The sequence below is a fragment of the Tricharina praecox genome (assembly GCF_024521635.1).
Source record: "Tricharina praecox strain CBS 144465 chromosome Unknown BZA05scaffold_38, whole genome shotgun sequence".
In the NCBI taxonomy this organism is placed as follows: Eukaryota; Fungi; Ascomycota; class Pezizomycetes; order Pezizales; family Pyronemataceae; genus Tricharina; species Tricharina praecox.
Genome location: NW_026250440.1, coordinates 97,822 through 123,691, shown reverse-complemented (window position 1 = coordinate 123,691; position 25,870 = coordinate 97,822). Strand labels below are relative to the sequence as shown.

Genomic DNA, 25,870 nt, shown 5'->3' with positions numbered 1-25,870 from the left:
CAATCCTGGGCTCGGTGACGAAGCCGGGCGGGAATACGCCGGCCGAGGGCATAGCACCGTGGTCGTGGTCAGCCGCGGAGCTTGTAGGCGCAGCAGCAGAGGAGGCAACAGGCGTATGTTCGTGCTCGTGGCCATCGCCCGTAGGCATCGACGAAGCCAAGGTAGCAACCGGTGTATGTTCATGGTCGTGGCCGTCACCGGTAGACATTGACATCGACATCGGCGCAGTCGACACCGCAGTACCGGTACTGGCACCACCGCATGCGGCCAGGCCGGTGGTGGCTAAGGACAGAGATAGGAAAAGGAGTGAAATCACGCGCATCGTGAGGATGTAGCGTCGAGGAGCCGGCCAATTGACGAGAAATGAACGTGTGTGTATGTACTGCTGGATGAGCAGAGTAGAGAGGACGTCAATGCTCCTTTTGTAGGCCCATATCGTGGGCCGTTATGTTATGTTCGTGCTAGGTAGGTGTATACAACGCATGTCAAACTCAGACATCGTCATCGTCGGGACTGGAGGTTAAAGACTCGTACCATGGCCGAAATACGATCGCCTTCTTCATTCCCAGCATCATCAGCAAAGCCCTGTAACTCTGAAGCCGAGATGCACGTGTCTGCATATGGTGCAAACATGCAAGCCGCATCGTTTACCTGTTGCGCTGCCGAACTGCGGGCCACCGGATATCCAAACCATGGCGAATCGATTTTCTCGTGACTATCAGCAGCCAGTCCGGAGGGAGGTTCATAAAACACGACACCATCAACCCTCGCGCCAGATAGATGAGGACGCACCAAGGCTCCCAGCTTCCTCGGCATATACTATATCTAAGTAAGTACTCTGGCGCAACCCTGCAGGCCGAGGAGGCTGAGAAATCAGCCCCTAGTGAATCGTAATCCGCAGGGCCGGGAGTCGGGACTCGGGACTCGGGACTGGGTGCAGATTGATTACCAGCTAGTTGATATATGTGGTACATAGACAAGCTTTCTGGATGGTGCACGGGCGTGTGGGGTGCATGCATGCATAGAGTATGCACGTCGGTGTGACCATTGCAGATGTCGGGAAACGTATTTCGATGATCCTAAGTATATTGTACGGACAGTATGGAAGCCCGACTACATATCACAGCTGGAGCTTCGAGCTTCGAGTCTCAACGCCGGCCAGTAAAGCCACTAGTTACAAGCGCAACTCTAGCATGTTCGCTCCGATTTCCCCGTCCCGTCTTCCGGCTATGAACTTCCAATACGGCACCGGAAGGTAAAACGTCGCGGCCCGGATGCATTCGTGCCAACAACAAGCAATATCTACCCCGCCGTCTACGAACCGGTGTATACCAAGTCTTCCACGTGCACCGTCATTCCGAGCGATTGGCAGATCATTAGCACCCATCCCATCCCATCCCATCCGTCCGTCCGGTAACTTCGATATTAATTTACAGTTATGTACGTGCACGGGCCATCGGATCCGTTGTTTCGGAAAGAGCACCCAAGCCCGTAGGCGTACATGGTGTTCGCCGAGGTTCACTTTTTATCTGCCCTACCCCCCGCCGATCGCCCATCGACCTTCGGCTTCGACGCCTGAGTGACGGATCGCAAATCCACCGGAGTGAACCCCCGCAGATGGGGCTTGTTCGATAACCGCTGCTGGACTGGGTGATCGGGTGATCGCTTGTGAACCAGCACTCTGTCGGAATGGAAGGATACGACTTGAGTTCCAGGTAGTACTGGGGGCTGTAAGTAGGCTATATCAACAATCCGCCGCGAAGCAGCCATTTCGAACTTGCACACGATTTCCCACAGCGCCGACACCACCGTTGAATATGAAAGATCACACGCCGCCGCAATCGCAAAAGCAGATCCGGGTGAGCTATATCCACAGCTATGTCAGAATCCAGATAAGAGCCACCATTATAGTACAGTAGAAGACGGCCACTCTACCACTCTACCACTCCAGCGGATCATCTGTCATCTGATCGCACCAGCGCCGCTAGCAGGCTGGCAGCTGACAGGACCAAGTCGGGAATACCGGTATCCGTTCCCCCGTTCCCCCGCCCCCCCTCCTCATACCTAGCACATGGCCAACTGCCCAGAGACAGAGTAGGTAGGTAATGTCGCGCATCCGGGCACCCGGGAACTGCCCTCTCAATCCACACCATCCCCTCGTTCGTGGGAAGGGAAGCAATCTCGGCCATACTATGTGTCCTATGCCTACCGGTATAGTATCCACCCGTTGTACGGCGTCCATTCATTTGAAGCAGGGCAGGGCAGCACATTTTCAAGACTTGAAGCATCTTGCGAGCAGAGCAGTGCTACCTAGGCGGATTTGAGGGTGTCGTTGCTCGTATAGGTAGACGGATGTGACGGCCTGCGTAGGTAGGAAGTATGTAATTCTTGTTTGCGCCTCGTTTTCCTCTCATATATCGTATCAGGGCCCTACAGGCTACAATTGTCGCTTGGGTATTTGCATCCCCTCCAGAACAATAAACTGCTCAACCATTGGCAACTTGAGTACCTAACAAACGCTTTATATTCCGAGTCATAGTCTATGAATGAATTTTCTATACACCATCGCGTTCCATTTCCAGCAATCCACTCCGAAGAACCCACAACGGATACCCACCAGAGTAGAGTAGACTGACACCGGACAAGTAATCACAATTATCCACAGGAGCTTATACCTCTGTAGCAGCACGGCAAGTAAGTACATTACTTAACAATAAGTACATTATGTAGGCACATACCTACGCACGATACATCATCAAATTCGAAAACCCAACTCCGAAACAAAACGAAAGAAACCCCCCACAAAGCTATACCGAACCGAACGAAGAAGAGAAGACAATAAAGGAAGGGAAAGGAAAGGAAAGCTAGCAAGTGGAACACGATAAAGATACAAACGCCTTTACCCCCCGCAAACGCAGCGCAACGGTACGCAAAGCAAAGTAAAGAAAACCAGAGCAAAGCAAAAAACCACATTCCAGACTTTTATAGAACCCCGGGAAACAGTGAAAAGGAAAGGAAAAAAAAAAGAAAATGCCGCAACTGTAAATGCCTTCCGCCATCCATCCGTCCGTGCGTCCATCCATCGTCGACCACCACCGCCGCCTAACTGGTCTCACTCCCCTCATCCCCGGAATCGAGCTCGTCAGCTTCCGTCTCATCCTCGTCCTCGTCGGCGTTGCTATCGCTGTCCTCCTCCTCCTCGTCTTCGAGGCCAGGCACGGGCTTCCACTCGACGTAGCACTCGTCGATCCAGCGCTTGCTCTTCTTGAGCAGGAACGGATCGAACGGGAAGTACGAGTCGAGCATGTCGTCCTCGCGTCCTCGCCCCTTCCGCTTGTTCTGCTCGATGATGGTGTAGCAGAAGACGAACTGCAGGTGGTTGGCGATCTTAGCGAACATGTCGACGACGGCGGGCGAGCACACCTATTCCCCCTATTAGCACGAGGCGTCACATGCGAAAAGGGATCCGCAAGGGGAAGCATACCTTGAGAGGATTGAACCGGCTGGTGATGACCTTCTGCATGACGTCCAGTCCGGCAGTCCACGAAGTCTCGACGACGCCCCACTCGTCCTCGACCTCCTCACGGAGCTCTCGCCACCGGAAGCAGAAGATGTACATGATCGCCTGGACGACGCAGTAGAACGGACGGAACTTCCGGACATCGGGGCCGTTGCAGTCGACCGACCGCACGTCGACAAATTCGCTGAGCCATCGACACAGGATCCGGACGACGGCACGGACGTCCTTCGCCGGCATGAGCTTGGCGCGCGCTACGTACGAGGCGATGTACGCCGTCGCGGCTTGCCGTGTGCCGACCGGGCTGATGTTGTCGAGCGCTTTCTCCACCATCGAAACACAGAAATGGTCCGAGAAACGTGGTGCTTTCTGCGCAGCCCAGAAGAGTAGGAACTGCGTGTAGCGCGAGCGGTAGGTCGGCAGGATTGTGGTGTTGAAGGTGTTGTGAATCATCTCGAAGGTATTAACTGCCGTAGATGAACAGCTGTTGGGATCCTTCTCGGTGCCGTCTGGGAGGAATTGCGAGTAGTACTTGAACAGTAGATCGAGCATGCAATCAAGTTTATCCACAGTCTCCCTGATGGCCTTGACCGTGTCTTTATCCTCTTCTTCGTCACTATCCTCGTCGGTTTTATTTCCATCATCCTCTACTTCCTCCTCCTCCTCTTCTTCATCATCATTAGCACCAACATCCTTCTTCTCCTTCTCCTTCAGCGCACCCTTGAGCTCGGCTTCCAGCTCCTCTCCTTCATCATCCTCCAGCTCTTCGAGGTCCACCTGGATCTCAATGTCTATCTTAATGACGCGGTCCGTGATAACCGAGAGGACTTTATGCCTCAAAGCCGGAACGTATTCCACGACTCTCAGCATATTCGCCAAGTAGCACGTGTGCTCCAGTTTCCTCTCACTCTTGTGGGGGAATTCCGCGACTAAGAGCGGAAACAGGGTAGAACTAGCAGCGGTCGGGACAAGAGCGATAATATATTGGAGGGCGTAGTGGACGCGGTCATAGATGGTGTTCCGGTCGACAAAGACGTAGCCGGGGAGGTTTCCGGTCGAGGTCGGTAGGAAGCTCAGGTTGCGGACCAACATCTTTGTCACAAGACCCATGTAATTCGCGTGGGCACTGACTAGATTCCCCAACAAGCGCACAAACGCTGACACAAAGAGGCCATCCCTACCCACCCAGCTGGTCGCAACGATGTCCTTAACGAGAGTAGCACAGCTGTTGTCGAGTCTCGAAACCACGTTGGACAGCGCCTTCAGCGTCATCTGCAGCTCCTGCGAGGACGGCGGCTTTGTGTCTCCGTCCACATCCGCAGGGTCCGCCTGGAACTTGTGCCGGATTTCTTCGTAGCGTGCTGGTTTTCCCTAGAGACCACGATGCGATGTCAGCCCCGAGTCCCATCTTCTTCCGGCAAGAAGCAAGGGCGTGGGGGAACATACAGCAGCGCGTTCATCCAGTGCGTTGGCAACAAACTTCTTGAACATGTTCGATGCCGACGCGCCCTTTATCCGAGGCTTTTTCGCGTTGGTAGCAGTAGTAGTCGTAGTCGTGGTGGTCGTAGTAGACGTCGTGGTGCTAGCATCGCTGTCACTGATCTTCTCGTCCTCGCTCTCCTGCCGTAGCCGTTCGAAGTCTTGCTGTGCAACAGCGGTGTTCGCGAACCGCACACGTTTCTTCGAAATTGAGGCGATGATAGGCGAGGCCTTGTCTTCGCGCTCATGTTTTGTGCCGGCAGCTGGAGGCATGGTGTTCGGGAAGGGGATTTTGAGTGGGGCGAGGGAAACCATCGAGCGTGTCTCGTGTACGTCAGTAGCAGTAAGGTAGCGAGCGGTCTCCGTCGCGCCTTGCTCTAGCTGTTCGATTGGAGTATTGGAGCTGCTCGTCGGTGGTGAACTCGGTGGAATGTGGGGAGTGGAAGGTGGGGGGGATGCGCAGTTGAATAGTGGTGTCAAGTTGAATTTGGTTGGTGGGTTGAGCGTCGTAGGGGGGGTGTCGGCGGCAAAGTGTAATTTTTTCGATCGGCCGTGTTGCATTCCCTGCATCAACGCCAAGCCTCACGTGCCACACGAGTGATTATGTATGAGCGCTTGCAAGAGTCAATCTGAATCTAAAACTCAACAAACACAGTACGAATGGCAAGATCACAGCTCGGGCCCGATACAGTTTCGAAGTCTACTATAAATCTATGGCCACTAAAACTTTGCCGCGACTCCATGTTTCCTCGTAAACTCCACCAGTGATGAGCACGTGCACCGGTTCTAAACCGAGTGAAACAAATCGACGTGATTGACGTCCTCACGATGCCGTGTAATTGCGAATCAAGTTGAGTAACTTCCATAGCTGTTCGATCGAAGCCCCCACGATGCCGCGTAATTCTGCAAAAAGTTGAGTAACTTACGTCGCCGTTCGCTCGACGCTCCCCTACATAGAAGCACCTAGCTCAGCCAGGAGCTTGGCTGTCGATCGACTCGTCTTTACTTACGCAGTGAAGTCAAACGTTAACCCAAGCATCCAGAAAGTTAGAAATCCATTCGAGCGAGATACGATTCTTATTGTCTTAACGTTAAGCGTGGTGGACCCGACTAGGCGGGAAAAGTTTTCACTGTTTATTGGCCTCTAGAGCTCAGACATGAGCTCACAATGTCCTGTGCGGACAAAGACAGTCCCCTGCATGGCATCGGCTTCTTCCGCTGAGTAGCATGCAAGCATTCACGCAAAATCACTCGGAGCTCGGCTGGAAATGCTGTGTACCGAATTTTAACACGGAGAAAACAGGAAATGCAGAGGTAAGGTGATCCCAATTAATAGCGGCAGTCCTGCCTCACGGCGAGTCATTTGCCCGGAAGAGCGACCGAGCAGAACGCCTCGCGAAGGAAATACCGTAACGGCGACGGAATTAGCGAACGAAGGTGAACGCCTCATGAAGAATTATCCTCCACTGGAGGCCAGGCGCATCGATCCTCCGTCGTGCGTCAGCTCTTGTGGCCAGTGGAGCACATGATAGCGGAAGCAGCGGTTGCGACGGGGATGTCGGGGGATTCCAATCCGTTTGGACCGGATTTGTGTTTCGGATCTAACACTTAGAGGTAGTTCGTCGCGGGCCGGTGTGCACCTGTGTGTCTCGGTCTAACACTTAGAGGTAGGTCGATGGTGGTTTGCATGCCGATGGATGTGACGTGCTGCCATGCCGGCGGAGGCCGAGAAGGGCTGTAGGCGGCAACCGGGTTGGGGACACCACCAATCGCAGCCATCTGACCCATCTTGTTGAGAGAATGCGGCGGAGCGGCGGATGCAGTCGTTCTTCTCATCTCTTGGGCATCAATAGTGAATACATCGGTTCTCTCTGTCTCTCTCTCTTTACCCGCTGTTTGCTTGCTGCCGGTGCTTGGGAATAGCTCTAGCAGTTGTCGACGTCGCGAATCGCGAACCGAGCCGAAGTGCATACGAGTGGGGGATTGCGATAGCTACCCAGGCAAGCACAGACTAAATACATCTCACTTGCCTATCGTCTCTGTGCCGCTCCTAGCCATTGCCGAATGACCTGGCCACAAGAGCTGACACCCGCATTTTCGATCTGTCCGATTGGCCTCTGCACCGTCAGGGACCCCTGGCAGGCAGTGAGCATCGCGCGCGGGGTGTTGCAAAGGGTGCGCAGGCAGGCAGTGGTGGGGTTGAGCAGCGGTTGCTCTCCACTGGGTTCCATCCCTGGATCAAAGGCGGGAGAGCGGGCAAGCAGGAAGGAAGGAAGGGCACGGAAGGAGAGCGAAGAGCAGCGAAAGCGAGTAACTGGATCTTGTCGATGGTGCAGCAGCTGCTCTGGGAGGCGGGGTGCACTCCCGATGGGCCATCACAAGTCAGCTTTCCGCCCAGCTTGGGCCAGCTAGTGAACGGGCCTTTGTTATATAAACCCATTGGACTTGCCCCCGAGATCGAGCCCGTGCGGCTTGTCCTCGCTCCCTCCATTGAATTCTTGCCTCTTAGCTACTGCCTTGTACCGATTCTTTGATCTACCGCACCCCTCCTCGAGATCATCCTCCGTCACCCAGAACTCCGTGGATACCTGTCGGACCCATCTCGTACACCGCCGCACCAACTACACAATCACCACCGACACACAATCACCACCGACACACAATCACCACCGACAGACATGGCACCTTCAGCTTCAATGGCAGCGAAGGCGAACACCCCCGTTGCGAAAACTGGCACCGCCACCGTCGACAGTTACCATACTACTTCGTCGAAGCAAGCTCTGGATCTGGAGCACGAGCACGCAGCGCACAACTACCATCCGCTGCCCGTGGTCTTCGCCAAAGGCAAGGGCGTGCACGTCTGGGACCCTGAGGTTGGTGATTCTCTGCTTGCCACAACGTGCGTGGGCCGTGCTTTTGTTGTGCTTAGGGACCTGCATTGTCTGTTTGTTGGGCTGGGTGGCACCTTGTTTATTTGGACTGCATCGGCTAACGCATGTGGTGGATGCTCATGTAGGGAAAGCAATACCTCGACTTCCTGAGCGCATACTCGGCCGTCAACCAGGGTCATTGCCACCCCAAGATTGTCGGAGCACTCGTCGAGCAGGCGCAAAGGCTTACGCTCTCGTCAAGGGCGTTCTACAATGACGTCTTCCCTGTATTTTCGAAGTTTGTTACAGAGGTATGTTCCCAGTCTCTCCAGATCGAGACGTAGTTTTTTGTTGATTTCTTTCCAAGTTCTTCGGCTTCGATATGGTTCTCCCCATGAACACCGGCGCCGAGGCGGTCGAGACGGGCATCAAACTCGCGCGCAAGTGGGGCTACAAAGTTAAGGGGATTCCGGAGGACGAAGCGCTCATCCTCGGAGTGGCAGAGAACTTCCACGGCCGCACGTTCAGCGCCGTATCGCTTTCGACCGACCCGGAGTGTCGCGCCAATTACGGCCCCTATCTGCCAAATGTTGGACCCATCAGCCCTGCCACCGGAAAGCCAATTCGGTTCAACCACGCCGAGGACCTCGAGGAGGCGCTGAAATCGCATGGAGATAAGATCGCGGCGTTTTTGGTCGAGCCGATCCAGGGTGAGGCCGGAATCATCGTGCCCGATGATGATTATCTGAAGAGGGTGAGGGAGCTGTGCACTGAATACAAGGTCCTCCTGATCTGCGATGAGATTCAAACCGGCAAGCCCACAATCGATGTCACCCATCCAACTCATTGCTGACCGTCGATCGTAGGTATCGCACGGACTGGTCGTCTCCTTTGCTTCGAGCACTTCGGCATCAAGCCCGACATTGTCCTCTTGGGCAAGGCGATTTCCGGCGGTGTCTACCCAGTCTCTGCCGTCCTCGCCGACAAGGCGGTGATGCTCGTGATCGAGCCGGGAACGCACGGCTCGACCTACGGCGGCAACCCCCTCGGCTGTGCCGTTGCCCTCGCTGCGCTCGAAGTCGTCCGCGACGAGAAGCTCACGGAGCGTGCCGAAGTCCTTGGAGAACGGTTCCGCAAGGGTCTCGAGGCTCTGAATAGCCCCGCCATCAAGACCATTCGTGGAAAGGGTCTGCTGAATGCGGTCGTGATCGACGAGTCAAAGACCCATGGCCACTCGGCGTGGAATCTCTGCCTCATCCTGAAGGAGAAGGGTCTGCTCGCGAAGCCGACCCATCAGAATATCATCCGCCTCGCCCCGCCGCTGGTCATTACCGAGGAGCAGATCGATCAGTCGATTCAGATTTTTAAGGCCGCGCTTGATACTTTGGTATGACTTTAAACCACACCCCTCATCTCGAGAAAGCCTGTACGATACTGACGAATGCCAGCCAACGTGGAAGGAAGAGGGAGTCGCAGAGGACGAGAGAAACCATGTAAATGTCATGGACGACTAGGCTTACATACATACGAGTACCACAAACCAACCAACCATCAACGGCGTTTTTGAATTGAGGTTTTTTCAACCGGAGTTCTTGTTTTTGCATGGGATGGGGATGGGCATGGGAGGGTAGCTGTACATAGTCGTGTCGCTTTCTGGTTTGAACCTGCCGATAGGCGTAGGTATGATACTAGAATACATTTGCAATGTGATACTTACGCTTCGGTGCCGTTGATTTCTGCTGCCCCATTGACTGTCCTTCACGATGCGCTGCAAAGACCCGCGCTTCACAGATCCAGAAGCGCTCAATCCCACGTTAGTCCCTTAGTGCAACCGCCACGCTCGCTTAAACCCGCAGGGTCTCATCCGTGTACTCTAACTAACTAACCAAGTGGAAAAGTTGCATCCCAAACCTTCAATCCAACGCACTCACCACTTAGCATATTTCCGCACCCCACCAACCAGTTACCATGCCGCGCCCCGCGGACCAGCACCTCCCACTGCTGCGCACCTTCGTGTCGGCGCTGCTATCCACACCGGACGCCTCCCTCGCAGCCGAGATCCCATCGCTCGCACGGATCCTATACACGACCACCTCGCCGAGCATATTCGACTGCGCGCTCACCTCGCCGAGCGAGGAGGCGCAGGTGCTGTGCGCAAAGACCAAGTCCCGCGTTGCCGCGCTCATCGGGAGTAAGTCCCCGCAGGCGCGGTGGGCCGGTGTCGTGCTGGCGAAATGTGTCCTTGAGAGCTCGTTTGAGGCACTTGCTGCTTGGGGGGAGGGCTGGGTTAGGAGGTTGGTTGGGTTGGTTAATGTAAGTACACTTCTCGGGGATGGGGGGGGGGGGGGGGGGGGTGGGGTGGGCGTTAATATGTGTGAGGGAGGATAGAGGCCGGAGCCAACTGTCACCACCGTTATGCTCATCCGTACCCTTGCGCGGGTGTTCACGAAGCTTACGCTCGACCGGCCGACGCTGACGCGGGAGCTGGTGACGCCGCATCTTCCCGCTTTCTTTGGGGCGCTGGTGGTCGCGGTTACCACGCCGCGGGGCGACGACAGTGTTACCGCGTGTGCGTGGGAGGCGCTCAGGGATTCGGTCCAGGCGCACCCGGTCACGTTTAGGCCGTTCGTGGGCAAGACTAAAGTCGCGGTGAAAGCGCTCCTGGATGGAAGGTGTGTGGAGCAGGAAATGGAGAGGGTGGTCAGGGAGCTGGTGGTCGCACTGCATCTGTGTGGCCCTGCGCCCGGCAGTGGTGGGCATCAGGAGGGCGGAAGGAAGGTTAATGCCCCCGCGATGGAGTGGACGGCGCTGTTTAATGCTGCTGTGGCACGGTTGCATTCGGCTCTGGATGTGCTGTTTGAACCCGTGCTCGAGGAGTACCGTGAAGGCGACCGCCAGAGCGGAGGCGAGGAGGCGGAGAGGGAGATTCCGGTTCTGGCGGATAGGGTTGGGCTGCTGCTGCGATCAGTGGGCAGCTTCTTCACGGTGTCGACCGGGCAGCAGCCGCAGATTCCCCTGGGAAGCCTGATGAACGCCGTCTCCCGGATCCTGAGCGTATCCACGGACCCGGCATCGACCGAACACAACCCGGCGATCGAGAAGTCCCAGCGCGAGCTGCTGTTCTCGCTTTTCCCCGCAATCCACGCGCAGACGTTCGACATGGTCGATACCGTCGTCAACCGGCTGCAGTCCGTGGTGATCCCGTTCGTCCCCTCGCTGCTCGGCCACGCCGTCGCCCTGTGCGGCAAGGAGGGCTACAACGCCGACCTCAAAGTGTCCATCTACAACGTGACCAGCACGCTGCTCACGCTCGCGGGGCCCGCCCTGGACAAGGAGTCGACACTGTACCTGACCCCACTTCTGCAAACCTGCTGCACGGACCTGCTCGCGCCCCGCGCCGCCGCTCGCACCGCACCCACCACCGCTCCCGCACACAAGAAGCAAAAAACCAACTCCACGACGCACGCGGACTCTCTCCTCTCGACGACCCCCGCCGCACCAAAGTTCACGCCCCCCGGCCTCCCCACCGCCGCGGGCGTCCTCCTGACCACCGCGCTGTCCAAGCTGCCATCGCAACACATCCGCGCCGAGCTGCGCGTGCAACTCGAGCGCACCGCGATCCTGACGGGCAATCGGGCGGCGCTGCTCGCTGCAGTACTGTTCCCGCGCGCGGCGGCGGAGAGGCCGGGTACAGTGCCGTTCCTGGTTGGCGCGGGGGTTGATGCCGCTGCAGAGGCACTGGTGAGGCCGAGAATGCCCGTGGTATGGACGGGGCCGAGTAGGGAGGAGGTCAGGAGGGCGTTGGAGGAGGAGAAGGAGGCGAGGGAGCTGGAGATGGAGGAGCTGGATGGGAGGGAGGAGGAGGAGGAGAGGGAGCGGGAGGAGCAGGAGGAAAGTAGGGTGCATAAACGGCCGCGGGTTTCGCCGCCCACTGCTGCTGCTGCTGCTGCTACTCTTTACCCCACCACCACCGCTGCCGCCGCCGCACCACCATTACAACAGCAGCAGTCATTCTTCACCAACCCGATCTCGCTCCCGCCCCATTCCGTGGCGGCTGTAGGTATCTCACCCGACAAGCCTGCGGCACTACCGAGCTCGCAGCCCGCGCCGCCCGCAACGGCGGTAAGGAGCGAGTACCCCACGCTCCTGCAGGTGACCACCGCCACAGCGGCCGAGGGTTCGCCGATAAAAATGAGTTTCACCGAGGAGGAGGAGAAAGATGATGAAGATGCAGAGATGTTTTCTGTTCCTGGGATTGATATGGGGGATAGTAGTGATGATGATGATGAGTAGCTAAGCTGCCAGGGGCAGTGGGGGGGGGGGGAGGGGGGAGGGAGGGAGGGTGTAAAAAGTCCTATGTAGATTGAGATTGAGATTGAGATTCGGCTGGATGATGGATGAATACTTGGATAGACGCAATTCGAATTCTAAACGCTTTTGAATCCACACGCAACTACAGCAGCAACAACAGCAACACAAAAGACCACAACCCCCAGCCAGCCATCGTAAACAAATATAGAAAAAAAAGCACATTAAACCCCGTAAGTTTCCCATTCCATTTCATTACATACTACTCCTCAGCCTCGACCTTCACCACATCCTCCTCCACCTCCACATCCTCATCGTCATTGACATCGATGAGGTCCTCCTGACTCTCGATCTTGAGGTACTCCTCCCAGTTCGGGAACAGCTCGGCATCATCATCGGGCACCGCAACCGCCTCCGCAATCTTCGGCTTCTTATTCGCGACCAGGGCCTTTTTCCACTCGCGGGCAACGCCGCTGGCAATGCTGGGCTTGTACGTCTGCGCGAACAGCGCGGCCTCAGCGTGGCGGTTAGTCTTGACGAGCAGCGCGGCGCAGGCATCGACATCGCCGAGCTGCCAGAGACAGCTGAAGGCGACGTTGTGAGCGCCGGACTGGGCTGTCGTCGCGGCGAGGGATTTGAGGCCCGCGCTGTTTCCCGTGGCGGTGTGGAGCAGCAGTAGCGAGCCGATGTCTTTAGCGTTCGTGAAGCATTCCTCAGCCAGCACCAGGTTCCAGGCGGTCAGAGCGGCGTCGCCGACGGTTTTCCATTTGTGCTCGGCGTCGACTTCGCGCGCGAGTTGGAGGGCGATCTCGAGGTTGCCGAGCGCCAGCGCCAGGTCGAAGCGATGCTCCGGATCCGTGGCCACTTCGAGCGCGAGCTCTTTGTAGCCTTGGCCTTCGAGGAAGCGCGCAATCTTGTTCTTCTGGTCCTCGGGCACGGATTCGAGGAGCTCGGCGGCGGCGTCCATGTCCCCACGTAGTACGACGGTTTGGTACTCGACTACCGACAGGGACAGTCCGTAGGAAATCACGTTTACATCTTTGTCAGCGAGGTAGATGCGGCCATCTCGCGGGATGTATCCGAGCAGGTACATGGGGGAGTCGAAGTGCGAGATGGTGTAGGTCTGGTCTCCTACGAGGTAGTTCAAACGGTTGGTGGAGTTTGTGTAAATGAAGCAATCGCCGACCCATTCTCCGGTGCGAACGCTGAAGATGGATGTCAGTAACGGACGGTTACTACGGTAATGCTCAGGGGAACATACCTCTCGTTGATGTCGACGACAACCTCGAACGCTGCCTCCACGCCGTCATCCTCAACTGTTCCGTTCTGGAGGGCTTCGATGTAGGCTTCCCGTGAGAACCGCAGAACATAGAATGTATCATCGCAAGCCAAAGTGACCAGCTCTCCGCTTTCAGACCAGTAGATCTAAATGCACCCGTTAGGTCCATATCCAGCAGCCGTAAATGAACAACTCACGTCGTTGGGCACCACATCGATCCTTCGCACCAAACTGCCAGTCTCCCAGTCGAAAAGTCCGACGCCACCTGCGCCACGCACACCCAGAAGCACACCACCCATCAAACCCTCCGCAGCGAAACCGACATCGAGACCACCGCTCTTCTCCTTGAAATTGCGGAATAGCCTGACACTGGCTGGGCTTTCCCGGATGGCGTAGTCATTGCTGTTATCTTTGCCGGCCCACACAAAGTCCAGTGCTGATCCGAATGCCTTGTTTCTCCAGGCCAGAGCGGTGTAGATGATGTATTCACCGTCACCGCACACCGATACGAAACGACCGTTTGGTGAATGTGTGAGAGACTGTGGATAGATTTCGCACGATCCCAGGTCTTTCGTCGGGAGGGATAGCGGCTCGTTGTCCTTGATACCGGTGTCTGTGAACAGGTCAACACCTGGACACCTTCAGTGGAACCCAGAGGACTTACCACTCGGCTTGATAGCGGCCGACAGAACCTCGTTGTGTCTTGCCCAAATGATCTTTCCGCTAGGATCCATCGACACCGCGGGCTCTTCCCGTCCCATCTTAACCACCACACATCCCTCATCGAAACCGATTGCCAGCGCATTCTTCCCCCGTTGGTACGAAACACACCACGCTCGCTCTAGCCCGTAGGTCAGAGTCTGCTCCAGTCTGTAAGTGTTGGCGTGCCATATCTTGACCGTTCCGTCCTCCGAACCAGAGATGATAACCGGGAGCTCAGGGTGAAAGCATGCGAACGAGACATTTGATGTATGGCCTTCGAGGGTAGCGATCAGCGACTTGGTTGTGTAGTCCCACACCTTGATGGTGCGATCGTCGGAGGTGGTCAGAATGTAGGGTTTGTCGGCGGCGGGGTAGTAGTCCACATGGTTGACACCTGCCCGCTCCGTCAGCACAAATCCCAGTTGAATCCAGACCGCAATAACCCGTACCCTTGGTCTCGTGTGCCTCCAATGTGAAGTTTGCAGCTCCACTGCCTCCCAAACTCCAGATCTTCACTGTCCGATCCAGACATGCCGACGCAAACGTGTTCGTATCCTTAGGGTTTATCGCCAAGCTCATCACATAATGGCTATGTCCCTCGAATGTTTGCACACACTTCCAGCCTTTGTCCCAATCCCACAGCTTGATTGTCATGTCATCGCTGGCGGTCAACACGAACGGTTGTGTCGGGTGAACAATGATAGCACGGATGTAGTCCGGGTGGGCCTCGAACGCCGTGATCTTCTCGGAGGTGTTGTAGTTGAATACCCGCAGATGGAAATCGTCCGATCCGACAACAAACCAGTTCTTACGTGCGATGAAGCGACCGGCGCGTACGGGCACATCCGTCACCTCGAAGGTCTTGATGATTGCCTGGGTTTCGTAGGACCAGATGTAGACATGACCTGCGGCGAGTGGGTGGTGGCATCAGCTGGAAGCTCTCGCTCTAATCCCCTCTCCGTCAAGCAACAAAACGCGGAACATAATTAATCCGCTTACCGCTATATAAGGTCGTGAGAACCCATGGCTCCGTAGGATGGAAATCAATTCCCTTGACTCGGTCCGAGCGGGCGAATAGTTGTCTCTGGCGGTGTTACACTCATCAGCTGGGGATGAACTCCAAAAGTAGCTCTCTGGCTTGCTGGCCAAGCTACTGCTCATAGGCTATTCTGAGTACCTTGACGTCCAACCGCATCTTGTCCTGCACTCAATCCGGGTGTGTTTACTCGGGGGTGCTTAAGGGGTAGTGATGGTAGTGATGGTGGTGGTGGGATGGATGGTGGGGTCGTAGAGCTTCGTTTCTAAGGCTGTGAAACCGCAAGACTAAGGAAACGAGCTTCGAGGGTTCCGAGAAGGCGGTGGAACAGCTGGATACGGTGGATAGTCGTGGTGGGGGGTATCTGCGGGGATTGCTCGGAGCTGATGGGCTGCTAGGTAGATAAGTTTGAGGCCAGAGTTGAGGTTCAAGGGTGCGGTCGTGATGATTTGCCAAGGACGTGCTAGGGGGTGTTGCGGCTGTGCGAAGAACTGAGAACTGGGCGAGGACCACCGGAGAGGATCCTCACAAGCGATGAAGCCCTATGCACCAGTTTGTATCTACGGCTTCATCTTCATGGTCATTTATATACAAAAGAACTTCTGGTTCCCATCGAGAATATTGTAAAGAAACACAAGTCATTTATACGAGTGACGTTCTCAAGGCCAATGCTTGAGACATTCCTCTCCCCCTCACCGCGCGACCCCACCAACCGACTATTAATCCTCAATTCCTCAAAAGAATAATCAGATTGGTTGCCTCTACATTCTCAGATAGAATAGGGACGAATGCAAACAGAGAGTTATAAAGTCCCTTCGTCTCCATCGCGACTCCTCATGTTGGGTCTAGTCACGTGTTTTCCTCGCTTCTGATTGGCTGCGGCTTTGACGATTCGTTGTTTCGGTTGTCCCCCATCACTTTTCTCCCGAGATCGACCCCCCCCCCATCCATCAAGGCCCAGTTCTACATCATCAACCCGCACCCCCCACGCACTCTCCCCTCCGTACACATAGCCGCCGCCGCCATGTTCTCTGCCCGCTCCGTCGCCTCCGTTGCCCGCACCGGTGCCCGCACCTTCGCTGCCGCCGCCCCGGGTAAGTCGATGAAGCCTCCGGTCGCCCTCTTCGGCGTTGACGGAACCTACGCATCGGCCCTTGTAAGCCCGGCCATCCCCACAAAACAAAAAACAAACCGACAGCAATTGACCGAGCCACCAGTACACTGCCTCCGCTAAGACCTCGAGCCTCGATGCTACCCACAAGGCGCTCACGTCCCTTAAGGGTGTCCTCGCCAAGGACCCCAAGCTCGTCCGCATCCTCGCCTCGCCTACCCTCAAGACCGACGATAAGAAGCTGGTCATCGCCGAGGTCATGAAGGCTGCTGGTCAGGACAAGTCGATCAAGAACCTCCTCGAGGTTCTGGCCGAGAACAACCGTCTCGGACTCGTTGGCGGTATCGTCGAGAAGTTCGATGTCCTGATGGGTGCTCACCGCGGTGAGATCGAGGCCATCATCACTTCCGCTACTGTAAGTGATGGTGCTGTATGTTTTAGACGTCATGAGTGACTGACGGGACAACAGCAATTGGATGCGAAGACCGTGAGCAAGTTGGAGGCCGCCATCTCCAAATCGCCGCTCATCGGAGCTGGCAAGAAGCTGAAGACCACCAACAAGGTTTGTTCTTCACTCTGCAGTCATCCTTTAAGAAACTCGGATTAACCAAACCTCAGGTTGATCCCTCCATCATCGGAGGCCTTGTTGTCGAGGTTGGTGACCGGACCATCGATCTGTCCATCTCCTCCAAGGTCGCCAAACTCAATAAGATGTTGACCGACGCTTTGTAAATGCTCAACCTCGTTGCCCGATTTCTTTTTGTGCGATGGGAGGTAGTCAATCGGCGGTTTTGTCGCAGCGGGACGGATGGATCGGATCAGGGGGTGATGTCATTATAGACTGTCAATAGTTTCTAGCACGGCGGACGTGTACGGCCTTGAAGTGAGGATACGGTCTAGTATACTACGTCGATATCCGACAATTGGCTGTCCATAATTTCCCATACCTATCGTTTCATCCTGTACGCTCTCAAAGGATATCATTGTAAAATCTAACAAAGCACAACTCCGTACGCCAATATATCAATCCTCCCTATCCAAATACTCTCACTACTCCAAAGAACAGATTAACACACAGCCCTGCAAAGACAGCATACCTCCTTCTCTGCGTAAACACACCCTCTTCCCTAGCCAACCAAATCGTAGCGGGCCAAAAGAACCCAATAGCCGTGCCGAGAAGCATATCCTCGTACGTCCCGGCGCCGCCTCCTGCTCCCCCTACCACCTCCTGTCCCTGCCCCACGCTCTCATCGATCCACCGATCCTCAAGCGCTCTGACATCCTCGGCACCGTTAACATCCACATCTGGGTTCAACCTTGCGAACTGCGCCCGCAGCGCAGCGACCTCGCCTTCACTAAACCCCTGCGTCAACAGACGGTCGAAGCCGAGCTGCGCGGGAAGTGTAGATTGCTGCTGCTGCTGTTGCTGCTGCTGTTGAGTGTAGGACGCTTCTGCCCCCAGCCCCTCAGGAGGGATCAGAGGAGACTCTTCGGTTGCCAGCTCATCGGGTGATAGAGGTTCGCCAACAGAGCAGTGGATGAAGATGCTGGGGTTGTTATGGGGGAGGAGCGTGGACAGCGCTGGACCATCGGGGAGAACTTTGCCGGCGTGGATTAGGCGGAGCTTGCGGCTCGAGAGCGTCGGTCGTGATTGCCGGATGTGCTGCTTTATTGTGTGGGTTGTGCTCGACTGTGGGGCCGGGAGGGGGAGGATCAAGTCGCCGTCGCCGGTCGTGAAGCGGATGGTTAGGGTCAGTACAGCGGATGCTGCGCTGGATGATGAGGACGCGACAGGAGGGTTGTGAGTGGGCAGGACGGACATCACGATGATTTTGGTTGTGATCGTGGAGGTGAGGGACGGTGTTGACTCTTGAGGCACGGAGGTGACAGATCCAGGTGACCTGCGGACCAGAATGGACCCTTGTAGAGTAAGGTGAGGTGATGTCGTTACAGCTATGTACGCGTAGAATCCCCCACCAAGCCATAACGTTAAACTAACCCCATCCACAACCTTTGCTCGCAATCGATGGGGCGTTATTTCCGCCTTTTCTCTCCTCCATAACTTCTTTCATTTACACATACTTACACCTGCTGGCAAAATGTCCACCTCCACCGAATCCATGCCGCTAATCTACACCCGAGTTCCGCGCGCCCCACGGCCCGCGCTTCCTTCGAGTAAACCCTCTCCCGTCCGTCTCCATCCACCTCAACTAACCCCCACTCTTCATAGCAAAAACCCTCCAAAAGCGTCCCCTCCTCCACCCACCGATCTCCTCCGCCTCATCCGCAGAACCAAAAGTATTCTACATATCCGCCAGTTCCTCGCACGCAGCGATCATCAAGCGCGTCAACAAGCAGCTGAACGCGTTCGCCGCCAACGCCGGCACCTCCCGCCGCGGAAATAGTAACAAGCGGCAAAAGCTTGGGAAGAAACCCCAGGAAGGAGTTACACTAAAGGCGACCGGAAAGGGGATTACGAATGCGGTTATCCTGGGGACGAAGTTTATGGATATGGGCTGTGAGGTGAGGGTTACTACTGGGAGTATCAAGATTGTGGACGATGTTGTGGATGCGCTAGAAGAAGTGGTGAATGGGAAGGAGGCGGTAGGCGAGGGGGAGAAAAACGGGGAGGATGAGGAGGTGGCCGATATGCATGTGAGGACCAACAGTACAGTTGAGGTTTTCGTTTGGAGGAAGGAGGTGGAGGGGAAGTAGGATAGGATACTGGTCATTCACGGGAAGGTGGTCAGAGCTCCAACCCCGGCATATTGCGAATAACAAAGCTTTCAGCGCGATCGTAGTCCATCGTAGTGGGGTTGCAGAGTCCCAATATCTATTCGCATCGTGTACCGCAAGTGACCCATTAGCGGTAAGAAAACCCACTGCCCCGCCCCCTCGGAATGCCGCCTCCACCCCGTGGTGGCTGCCCACGACCACGGCCACCACCCCTCACCGCCGGCGCTCGGCGCACTGGAGTCGGCTGAGTAGGCGGGGGAGCCTGTGGCTCTGCAACAAACGAATCCGTCGTCCTGTACTCTCGTCAGCCGCCAGACCAGATAATTGCAATCTCGTCGGCGCAGTATCCCACATAAAAGTCATATCCCCAACATCCCCGCAGTCACTTTTCCTTCTCGAATATTGCGATGGGCCCGGTCCTTTATACAAACAGCACATCAGTGTTACCTCCCTCCCCATGTAGTATGGTGCAACAAACCCTCCTCAGCATCCTTCCTCGCGATCCTCGCAAAACTCTCCGGGCCCTCGGGTGCCTCCGGAAACTCGACACAGTAGGCGTTGACGTTGAGACCGTACAGGAAACCCGCAAAACTCTCGTTGAATCGCGATATACTCTCGTGCATGACCTGGAAGTCCCTGAAGTTTGCTTCCAGCGTCACCAGCGAGTCCGATAGCTCTTGAAACTGTGGTTCAAGGGCGTTGAGTGGGAAGGCTTCGCCGGAGACTTGGCGGACCGAATTGCGAGAGGCAGAGCGGCGGAGGGGTGTGGTTGGCCGCGATCCCGGACGCGAGGTAGAGCGCTGGTGGTTGGCAGAGGAGGGGGCGATGGGTGTGGTTGTCGACATTGTTGTTGTTGTGGGTGGGTGTTGTGTTGTGGGTGAGCTATGGTTCTAGATATGGAGGTGATGTTCGCGATAGAAATAGCGTTAATCACCACCGCGTTGCCTCTCCAACCCCACCAACCCCATCACCATCACCAACCCCACCACCCGCCATGGCCAGTGTACGTCGTCAAATCTACCACCATCAACCCTCAACTGACTCGCTTACAGCACGGAATTAGTCGTACGGAGTATCACAAGTCACGGAATGAGGAGGTAAAAGAGAAAGAACGCAAGAAGCTCAAAGACTATCGGGCTCTCGTCGAAGAGACACAGCAGAAGGTAGTTCGCCTGGCTATTGTCCCGCAACTAAAATCCGAGCTGACGACAGCTCTAGAGATCCTCTAACGACTACACCCCAGCCGCTCTCGAGCTCACCTCGAAAGTCTTAAAAATAAACCCTGAGTTCTACACGATATGGAACTACCGCCGGCAAATCCTCCTCCACACGCACCTTGCGCAGAGCGTAAACACCGATGATGCGGATCCACAGGACACAGCTCGACTGGTAGCTCAGCTGAAGGAGGAGCTAGGGTTCCTCATACCGCTGCTAATGGCATACCCGAAATGCTATTGGATCTGGAACCACCGACTGTGGACTCTACAGCAAGCGGGTACACTCCTGAAGCCGGCGGATGCTACGAGGTTCTGGGCCAAGGAGATGGACCTCGTAGGTGTCATGTTGACGAGGGATATGCGGAACTTCCATGGCTGGTTTTACCGCCGGATTGTAGTTGCGAATATCGAGAATCCGGCCGAGGGCGGGTATAAGAGCATGGTGAAGGAGGAATTCGAGTACACGAAGAGGATGGTTCGTGGTGTGGGTGGAATGACGAACTACTCGGCATGGCATCAGAGGGGGGCTCTGTACCCCCGGCTTCTTGCAGAGGAAAACAAGGATGAGCAGGAGAGGATGGACGTCCTGGAGGATGGTGGGTCTGGTTTACGAATCAGTATTGACTGGCGCTGACGAGGTGACAGAGCTTGAATTGCTGCAGAGCGCTATTACAACGGATCCGGAGGATCAAAGTCTGTGGTATTATCATCGATGGCTGGTGTCGGCGAGGGACGAAACTTCGATCGCACCAAAGATGCCCCGGGGAACGAGGATAGCCTTGGTGGAGCATGAACTCGAGTGGTTGAAGGATCTATTGGGAGAGCACTCTGACTGCAAGTTCTTCCGTAGCGCTGTTTGAGGACCGTAGAGCTAACGCTTTAATAGCCAGATATATCTTGAAAGCTCTGGTGCTATATGTACAACTACTTCAGGGGCTGAGGAAAGAACCCCGTGATGAAGATGACGACGAGAATGAGGAGGAAGTAGACGAGGCGGCAGAAAACCAGCAAATACTGGAATGGCTAGAGTCATTGGAGTCGCTCGATCCAATGAGGAAAGGCAGGTATATCGATTTAGGTATGCGATTCATCCAAGCCGCTTCCTGAAACGTTCAGTTCTGACGGCTACTGCTAGGGAAACGGATTCGAGGCACACAGTAGAGTTATTTATTTTCCGAGTCCAGTAGTTGCAGCAATCTTCTCTTCTTGGAAAGGGAAGTACGCCACCAAAGCTTTTGATAGGGCGAAAGGAGGGCACCTGCAGCGTAAATCTTTTGTGCTACGCTTTCCTTTATGCTCTCCAGCAAGAGTCTAAAATAGATCATGATTCTCTGTGGGAGATACTCATTCATCGCCGGTTGACACTTTGCATGCAACCTGCGTGGCGTTTGCAGCCTCGAGATTTGCATCCCCTCACTGTCACAGGCTCACAGCTGGCAGTTTATAACCTCAATGTCCCATGCTTCACACTCCTTGCCTTCCGTATTGCTACAGCTGCAGCTATGGCAAATCCAACTCTCCTTCATCCTATCCTCCAGGGCGCTACTGGCTCTTCTTTGCGGATGCTTTTGATGATATGTACCGCCGTTATCCTCTGGTGGATCCTGCTGGTGGTTTACCGCCTGTACTTCCATCCATTGTCCGGATTTCCTGGCCCGCGATTGGCAGCTGCAACATCGTGGTACGAATGCTACTTCGAGCTCATCAAAGACGGACAGTACGTTCTGCGACTTCCGGAGATGCACATCAAATATGGTACGATGCCCTATCATATTTGCCCCATTACATACTTGTTTATGAATCTTCCTATTATACAGGGCCTGTGGTCCGAATAAGTCCTCGCGAGCTTCATATCTCTGACTTAAGCTTTTACCACGAGTACAAACTTACCCACACGCCAATGCCGAGCTGGCCCGACTGATACCTCATGTCCCAGGGTCTACAAGCAAAACACAAAGTACCGAAAGGATCCAGCCTTCTACGGCGGGCTAGGGATCACACACTCTTCAGTGACCATCATAGATCAGTACTCGTCCCGTCAGCGGCGCGAGCTGTTAAACCCGTTCTTTTCAAAACGCACTATCGCCTCCCTCGGACCACAGATGTCAACGACGATTGAAAAGTTCTCGACACTGCTGAACGGTTATGCGGCCTCTGGCAAGCCAGTACCGTTACAAGACGCGTTTCATTGCCTTACTGCGGACTTTATCTGCGAGTATGCCTTTGGTGCAAGTCTCGGGCTGCTAGATGTGAAGGATTTTCGGTCGAGGTATGTGGATATGATCAGACGCAGCGCGAAGGCGCAGGCGCTGAATAAACATTTCCCACTACTGGCGGGGTGGGGATGGGATTCGAGCTTGGGAGAAGTTTTGGCAGTTTGCCTCTCCGCCCACCTCTGACTGGAAGTCTTGGGCTGATGTGAGGATAGATGATGACATCAGTTGTCGATGGCCTCGCCGGAAGGGACGTGAAGGCGAAGTCAGCTACCGTGTTCGATGCGCTTATGAATCCTCCCAACGGTGCACCTCCTGTCCCGCGAGATCAGATTATCGCCGAGGGGATGTTTATATTCTTTGCTGGGACGGAAACCACAGCTATGGCGCTTACTTATGCGACGTATTATGTCCTGCGGGATCCCTTGGTGCACAAAAAACTGCTGGATGAGCTTGATACCGTTGTGCTAAATGTAGATGGGAACGGTCAGATGAAACTTGCTATGCTAGAAAATCTACCGTATTTCGTATGTTTCATTCATTCTATTAATCAGGGTTGCGGCTGGTTGATATGATATGTTTAGTCCGGCGTGATAAAGGAGTCCCTCCGGCTCGCAACCATCATCCCCGGAAAGCTCCCACGGGTGGCACCGAAAGAATATGGCTACATCCTCTCTACGGGGCAATACATTCCCCCTGGAACGATCGTCGGCGTAAGCCACTACACGGTTCTTCACGACGCCACGATCTTCCCCCGGCCGAAGGAGTTCCTTCCGGAGCGGTGGCTCGGGGACGCTAAGGGGCATGACAAGTTTCTCGTTTGCTTCTCGAAGGGTGCTAGAGCCTGTCTGGGAACCAAGTGAGCTCTTTCTTCATCTTGAGGCCGTTTTGAGTAAGGCTAACCTCTGGGCAGTTTGGCGTACGCTGAGTTGTTTCTGGTGCTTGCTACATTGTTTGGCAGGTTTGAAATGGAGCTGTTTGAAACGGATGAGAGGACTATGGAGTGGGTTGATCATGGGGTTATCCATTCGAAGGGTCTACTGAAGGTCCACGTAAGACCACGCAAGCCTAAGGGAAACTTGAGGAGTCATAGTCAGTAAGGGATGTATCACAAGATATTTTTCACCGATAAAATTTCAGCCCTGGTTAACTGGTAGTTGGGCTGGAAGCGGAAGAGAAATCTATCCGTACTGTCCCTTAAACTTCATTCTTCGCACTTTTTGTACTATGTTGCGAAAGGCGTTTCATCACACGTATTCATTGGAGATCACTCGCCCTTGGCAACCAGCCAAGACAAGGGGCCGCTAACCCAAATTGTTTAGGAGAGGGATCATCAACTTCCACTCCGCTGTACCTACTCTACCTTCCCTTCCCCGATTCAACCATCTCAAACCAACCCAGCCCTTTCCCCTTCGAAACCTCCCTAACCAACATTCTCAAGCCCAGCCACTTCATCGAAAAGCTCTCTCATTCGTCTCAAAAACACCCATCGCATTTACATCCCATCCAGCACAACAACAGCCATGGCTAACGACGAGTACGATGTACGTTACTCCCCATCGCTCTCCCCCGCATGTGGCTTATCTCCCCGTTACCTCTCGATGATGCTAATTTCCCCTCGTGACAGTTCCTGTTCAAAGGTATTAACCCCCTATCCCGCCCTCGTCATCCTCCCTCAGCTTCCGCCACCTCCGCCAATCCACCACGGCTTCTATTACCCCTCCTGTTATCGCTATCGTCCTATTCACCGGTAATCGGGTAGCGAGAGCTCTCGGTGGCGGCTCACGGAGCGTCATCAACTGCATCCTGACAACAGCGTCACAACTTGACCCCTCCCCGCCCGAGATGAAACAAACTCCTTGCGACGACGGGCAGACAACTTGCTTCATCAACGACAAACAAACCGAGTTGCCGCTAACAGTCTGTGCGCTATCTGTCTAGTTGTCCTGATTGGAGATTCCGGCGTCGGAAAGTCCAACCTTCTCAGTCGATTCACTCGCAACGAGTTCAACCTCGACAGCAAATCGACAATTGGTGTCGAGTTCGCCACGCGATCAATTCAGGTTGATTCCAAGACCATCAAGGCACAGATCTGGGATACCGCCGGCCAGGAGCGATACCGCGCCATCACCTCGGCTTATTACCGCGGTGCCGTCGGCGCTCTCCTTGTCTACGACATCTCCAAGCACATCACCTACGAGAATGTCACGCGTTGGCTGAAGGAGCTAAGAGACCATGCCGACTCGAATATCGTCATTATGCTGGTGGGGAACAAGAGCGATTTGAGACACTTGAGGGCCGTGCCCACTGACGACGCGAAGAACTTTGCGGGTACGTGGCTTTGGGGCGGGATTGCAGATGGTACAACGAACTATTTATAGCTAACTGGATGTGGATATAGCGGAGAACCACCTTTCTTTCATCGAGACCTCTGCGCTCGACGCCAGCAACGTTGAGCTCGCGTTCCAGAACATACTCACTGGTAAGTACTACCGCTATGCCGCCCCCTCCTCCTCCGGTTACTGCAGCTGACACTCTTCGCAGAGATATATAGGATTGTCTCGAGCAAATCACTGGACGCCGGCGAGGCTACCACCTTCAGTCAAGAAGGCGGTCACCGCATCGATGTGACGAAGCCTGCCGATACACCTTCCAAGGAGGGTAAATGCTGTTAATGCTGGAGAAGGAAAGAGAGAAAGAAAGGATATGATGAGGAGGGATAAGGGCTTTCTTCTTTCCGAATCATTCATAATTTTTTTCCCCCGGTTTACGTCATGTCTTCACGTCTTCCCTGTTACTGTTATAAGCAATCTTCCACGGTGTTTTACTTTTTTCTTTCTTTTCTTCCTTGTTCCCTTTTCTGCGTGCTTTTGACGCCGCCGTTATACTTAAGAACCTCCTGCTTTGTCGCCGCTGGAGTCATAAGGATGGGTGGGTGGGGTGGGTGGGTGGGCCATGGCCTTAATGACGTACGTACAATGGATATGGTTGACGATATGTGATGCAAAATTCCTGTGCACAACACGTTTGCTTGTTGAAGTACTGCAAACTTATCGTTGTTTCGTTATTGGTTGCTTGTAACCCGTCTAGACTATGGCGGTATACACTTCTTCCCCGTTCTTGTCCACGGCGAAGCTCTATAAGCTGTTGGACGGGCTGGAGGATTGGCTGGATGGCGGGTGCTCAGGTGTGATCCTGGCGGGTGATCACCGTTCATGTGTCGGGATGCCAATACGCAAGTGGTATGAAGTCATTCTGTACTCTCTACACCTCTGCTTTTCGGTAGACGTGTATGTCGCTTGAAGTTATGGAACGAGTATCACCGGATCGCTTGGACAGGCGAGCTCGACCTGGACAGCATGAAGGGGGTAACTAGGCCGGGAAATGGAAAACCCCCTGGCC

General features: G+C 54.9%; 11 protein-coding genes across 11 annotated transcripts; 7 read left to right on the top strand and 4 right to left on the bottom strand.

Annotated features, from left to right (window-relative positions):
• Positions 1–2,614: 2,614 nt before the first annotated feature.
• On the bottom strand, positions 2,615–4,935 carry BZA05DRAFT_192239 (RNA polymerase I-specific transcription initiation factor RRN3). Its single transcript, XM_051479427.1, has 3 exons — positions 3,485–4,935; positions 2,743–3,423; positions 2,615–2,677 (listed from the first exon to the last, which is right to left on the bottom strand). The coding sequence occupies exons 1-2, from the start codon at positions 4,787–4,789 to the stop codon at positions 3,103–3,105; spliced, it is 1,626 nt and encodes a 541-aa protein (XP_051335190.1). The 5' UTR covers positions 4,790–4,935; the 3' UTR covers positions 2,615–2,677; positions 2,743–3,102.
• Positions 4,936–7,647: 2,712 nt separating this feature from the next.
• On the top strand, positions 7,648–9,582 carry BZA05DRAFT_412024 (pyridoxal phosphate-dependent transferase). The gene is made up of 4 exons (XM_051485055.1): positions 7,648–7,869; positions 8,013–8,177; positions 8,234–8,678; positions 8,733–9,582. The coding sequence occupies exons 1-4, from the start codon at positions 7,675–7,677 to the stop codon at positions 9,257–9,259; spliced, it is 1,332 nt and encodes a 443-aa protein (XP_051335189.1). The 5' UTR covers positions 7,648–7,674; the 3' UTR covers positions 9,260–9,582.
• A 405-nt stretch (positions 9,583–9,987) lies between these two features.
• On the top strand, positions 9,988–11,709 carry BZA05DRAFT_316929 (rRNA processing/ribosome biogenesis-domain-containing protein; the record flags this gene model as incomplete). Its single annotated transcript, XM_051480394.1, has 2 exons — positions 9,988–10,179; positions 10,255–11,709. Coding segments are annotated over 2 exons (1,647 nt in total), but the record flags the coding sequence as incomplete, so codon positions are not given.
• Positions 11,710–12,223: 514 nt separating this feature from the next.
• On the bottom strand, positions 12,224–15,699 carry BZA05DRAFT_192080 (coatomer WD associated region-domain-containing protein). The gene is made up of 7 exons (XM_051479426.1): positions 15,333–15,699; positions 15,155–15,239; positions 14,605–15,060; positions 14,118–14,549; positions 13,651–14,066; positions 13,436–13,599; positions 12,224–13,379 (listed from the first exon to the last, which is right to left on the bottom strand). The coding sequence occupies exons 1-7, from the start codon at positions 15,348–15,350 to the stop codon at positions 12,437–12,439; spliced, it is 2,514 nt and encodes an 837-aa protein (XP_051335187.1). The 5' UTR covers positions 15,351–15,699; the 3' UTR covers positions 12,224–12,436.
• A 320-nt stretch (positions 15,700–16,019) lies between these two features.
• On the top strand, positions 16,020–17,185 carry BZA05DRAFT_192058 (OSCP/delta subunit of ATPase). Its single transcript, XM_051479424.1, has 4 exons — positions 16,020–16,347; positions 16,409–16,717; positions 16,772–16,864; positions 16,921–17,185. Exons 1-4 carry the CDS (start codon positions 16,216–16,218, stop codon positions 17,032–17,034), a joined length of 648 nt encoding a protein of 215 aa, XP_051335186.1. The 5' UTR covers positions 16,020–16,215; the 3' UTR covers positions 17,035–17,185.
• On the bottom strand, positions 16,874–18,249 carry BZA05DRAFT_192065 (DUF2407 C-terminal domain-containing protein). The gene has a single exon (XM_051479425.1). It carries the CDS (start codon positions 18,122–18,124, stop codon positions 17,336–17,338), a length of 789 nt encoding a protein of 262 aa, XP_051335185.1. The 5' UTR covers positions 18,125–18,249; the 3' UTR covers positions 16,874–17,335.
• A 152-nt stretch (positions 18,250–18,401) lies between these two features.
• Positions 18,402–19,017, top strand: BZA05DRAFT_449090 (Rpp20 subunit of nuclear RNase MRP and P-domain-containing protein; the record flags this gene model as incomplete). Its single annotated transcript, XM_051487319.1, has 2 exons — positions 18,402–18,477; positions 18,533–19,017. 2 exons carry the CDS (start codon positions 18,402–18,404, stop codon positions 19,015–19,017), a joined length of 561 nt encoding a protein of 186 aa, XP_051335184.1.
• BZA05DRAFT_192003 (DASH complex subunit Dam1-domain-containing protein) lies at positions 18,937–20,240 on the bottom strand. Its single transcript, XM_051479423.1, has 3 exons — positions 19,517–20,240; positions 19,391–19,457; positions 18,937–19,331 (listed from the first exon to the last, which is right to left on the bottom strand). Exons 1-3 carry the CDS (start codon positions 19,881–19,883, stop codon positions 19,166–19,168), a joined length of 600 nt encoding a protein of 199 aa, XP_051335183.1. The 5' UTR covers positions 19,884–20,240; the 3' UTR covers positions 18,937–19,165.
• Positions 19,986–21,725, top strand: BZA05DRAFT_412010 (uncharacterized protein). The gene is made up of 6 exons (XM_051485054.1): positions 19,986–20,041; positions 20,091–20,201; positions 20,257–20,851; positions 20,901–21,089; positions 21,142–21,333; positions 21,391–21,725. Exons 1-6 carry the CDS (start codon positions 20,033–20,035, stop codon positions 21,414–21,416), a joined length of 1,122 nt encoding a protein of 373 aa, XP_051335182.1. The 5' UTR covers positions 19,986–20,032; the 3' UTR covers positions 21,417–21,725.
• Positions 21,726–21,745: 20 nt separating this feature from the next.
• On the top strand, positions 21,746–23,610 carry BZA05DRAFT_412008 (cytochrome P450). Its single transcript, XM_051485053.1, has 6 exons — positions 21,746–22,010; positions 22,073–22,133; positions 22,192–22,630; positions 22,684–22,995; positions 23,053–23,327; positions 23,382–23,610. Exons 1-6 carry the CDS (start codon positions 21,758–21,760, stop codon positions 23,566–23,568), a joined length of 1,527 nt encoding a protein of 508 aa, XP_051335181.1. The 5' UTR covers positions 21,746–21,757; the 3' UTR covers positions 23,569–23,610.
• An 87-nt stretch (positions 23,611–23,697) lies between these two features.
• On the top strand, positions 23,698–25,404 carry BZA05DRAFT_412002 (putative ras GTPase Rab11). The gene is made up of 5 exons (XM_051485052.1): positions 23,698–24,012; positions 24,096–24,108; positions 24,410–24,799; positions 24,870–24,950; positions 25,013–25,404. Exons 1-5 carry the CDS (start codon positions 23,992–23,994, stop codon positions 25,141–25,143), a joined length of 636 nt encoding a protein of 211 aa, XP_051335180.1. The 5' UTR covers positions 23,698–23,991; the 3' UTR covers positions 25,144–25,404.
• The last annotated feature ends 466 nt before the right edge of the window (positions 25,405–25,870 follow it).

Coding starts and splice junctions, on each gene's coding strand:
- BZA05DRAFT_412010 (XM_051485054.1), top strand. Junction 20,852..20,900: donor GATGGACGTCCTGGAGGATG/GTGGGTCTGGTT, acceptor ACGAGGTGACAG/AGCTTGAATTGCTGCAGAGC. Junction 21,334..21,390: donor AGGCAGGTATATCGATTTAG/GTATGCGATTCA, acceptor GGCTACTGCTAG/GGAAACGGATTCGAGGCACA.
- BZA05DRAFT_192239 (XM_051479427.1), bottom strand. CDS start 4,789: ATGACGCTGAAGGCGCTGTCCAACGTGGTTTCGAGACTCGACAACAGC. Junction 3,424..3,484: donor GCCGGTTCAATCCTCTCAAG/GTATGCTTCCCC, acceptor TAGGGGGAATAG/GTGTGCTCGCCCGCCGTCGT.
- BZA05DRAFT_192080 (XM_051479426.1), bottom strand. Junction 14,550..14,604: donor GGAGGCACACGAGACCAAGG/GTACGGGTTATT, acceptor CGGAGCGGGCAG/GTGTCAACCATGTGGACTAC. Junction 13,380..13,435: donor GTCGTCGACATCAACGAGAG/GTATGTTCCCCT, acceptor ATCCATCTTCAG/CGTTCGCACCGGAGAATGGG.
- BZA05DRAFT_412024 (XM_051485055.1), top strand. CDS start 7,675: ATGGCACCTTCAGCTTCAATGGCAGCGAAGGCGAACACCCCCGTTGCG. Junction 8,178..8,233: donor TTTCGAAGTTTGTTACAGAG/GTATGTTCCCAG, acceptor TTTCTTTCCAAG/TTCTTCGGCTTCGATATGGT. Junction 8,679..8,732: donor CTGCGATGAGATTCAAACCG/GCAAGCCCACAA, acceptor CGTCGATCGTAG/GTATCGCACGGACTGGTCGT.
- BZA05DRAFT_412008 (XM_051485053.1), top strand. CDS start 21,758: ATGGCAAATCCAACTCTCCTTCATCCTATCCTCCAGGGCGCTACTGGC. Junction 22,011..22,072: donor GGAGATGCACATCAAATATG/GTACGATGCCCT, acceptor CCTATTATACAG/GGCCTGTGGTCCGAATAAGT. Junction 23,328..23,381: donor AGAGCCTGTCTGGGAACCAA/GTGAGCTCTTTC, acceptor ACCTCTGGGCAG/TTTGGCGTACGCTGAGTTGT.
- BZA05DRAFT_412002 (XM_051485052.1), top strand. CDS start 23,992: ATGGCTAACGACGAGTACGAT. Junction 24,800..24,869: donor CGACGCGAAGAACTTTGCGG/GTACGTGGCTTT, acceptor ATGTGGATATAG/CGGAGAACCACCTTTCTTTC. Junction 24,951..25,012: donor GTTCCAGAACATACTCACTG/GTAAGTACTACC, acceptor CACTCTTCGCAG/AGATATATAGGATTGTCTCG.
- BZA05DRAFT_192065 (XM_051479425.1), bottom strand. CDS start 18,124: ATGTCCGTCCTGCCCACTCACAACCCTCCTGTCGCGTCCTCATCATCC.
- BZA05DRAFT_192058 (XM_051479424.1), top strand. CDS start 16,216: ATGTTCTCTGCCCGCTCCGTCGCCTCCGTTGCCCGCACCGGTGCCCGC. Junction 16,718..16,771: donor CCATCATCACTTCCGCTACT/GTAAGTGATGGT, acceptor ACGGGACAACAG/CAATTGGATGCGAAGACCGT. Junction 16,865..16,920: donor AGCTGAAGACCACCAACAAG/GTTTGTTCTTCA, acceptor ACCAAACCTCAG/GTTGATCCCTCCATCATCGG.
- BZA05DRAFT_192003 (XM_051479423.1), bottom strand. CDS start 19,883: ATGTCGACAACCACACCCATCGCCCCCTCCTCTGCCAACCACCAGCGC. Junction 19,458..19,516: donor GAGGAAGGATGCTGAGGAGG/GTTTGTTGCACC, acceptor GTTTGTATAAAG/GACCGGGCCCATCGCAATAT. Junction 19,332..19,390: donor GTTGGGGATATGACTTTTAT/GTGGGATACTGC, acceptor ACGAGAGTACAG/GACGACGGATTCGTTTGTTG.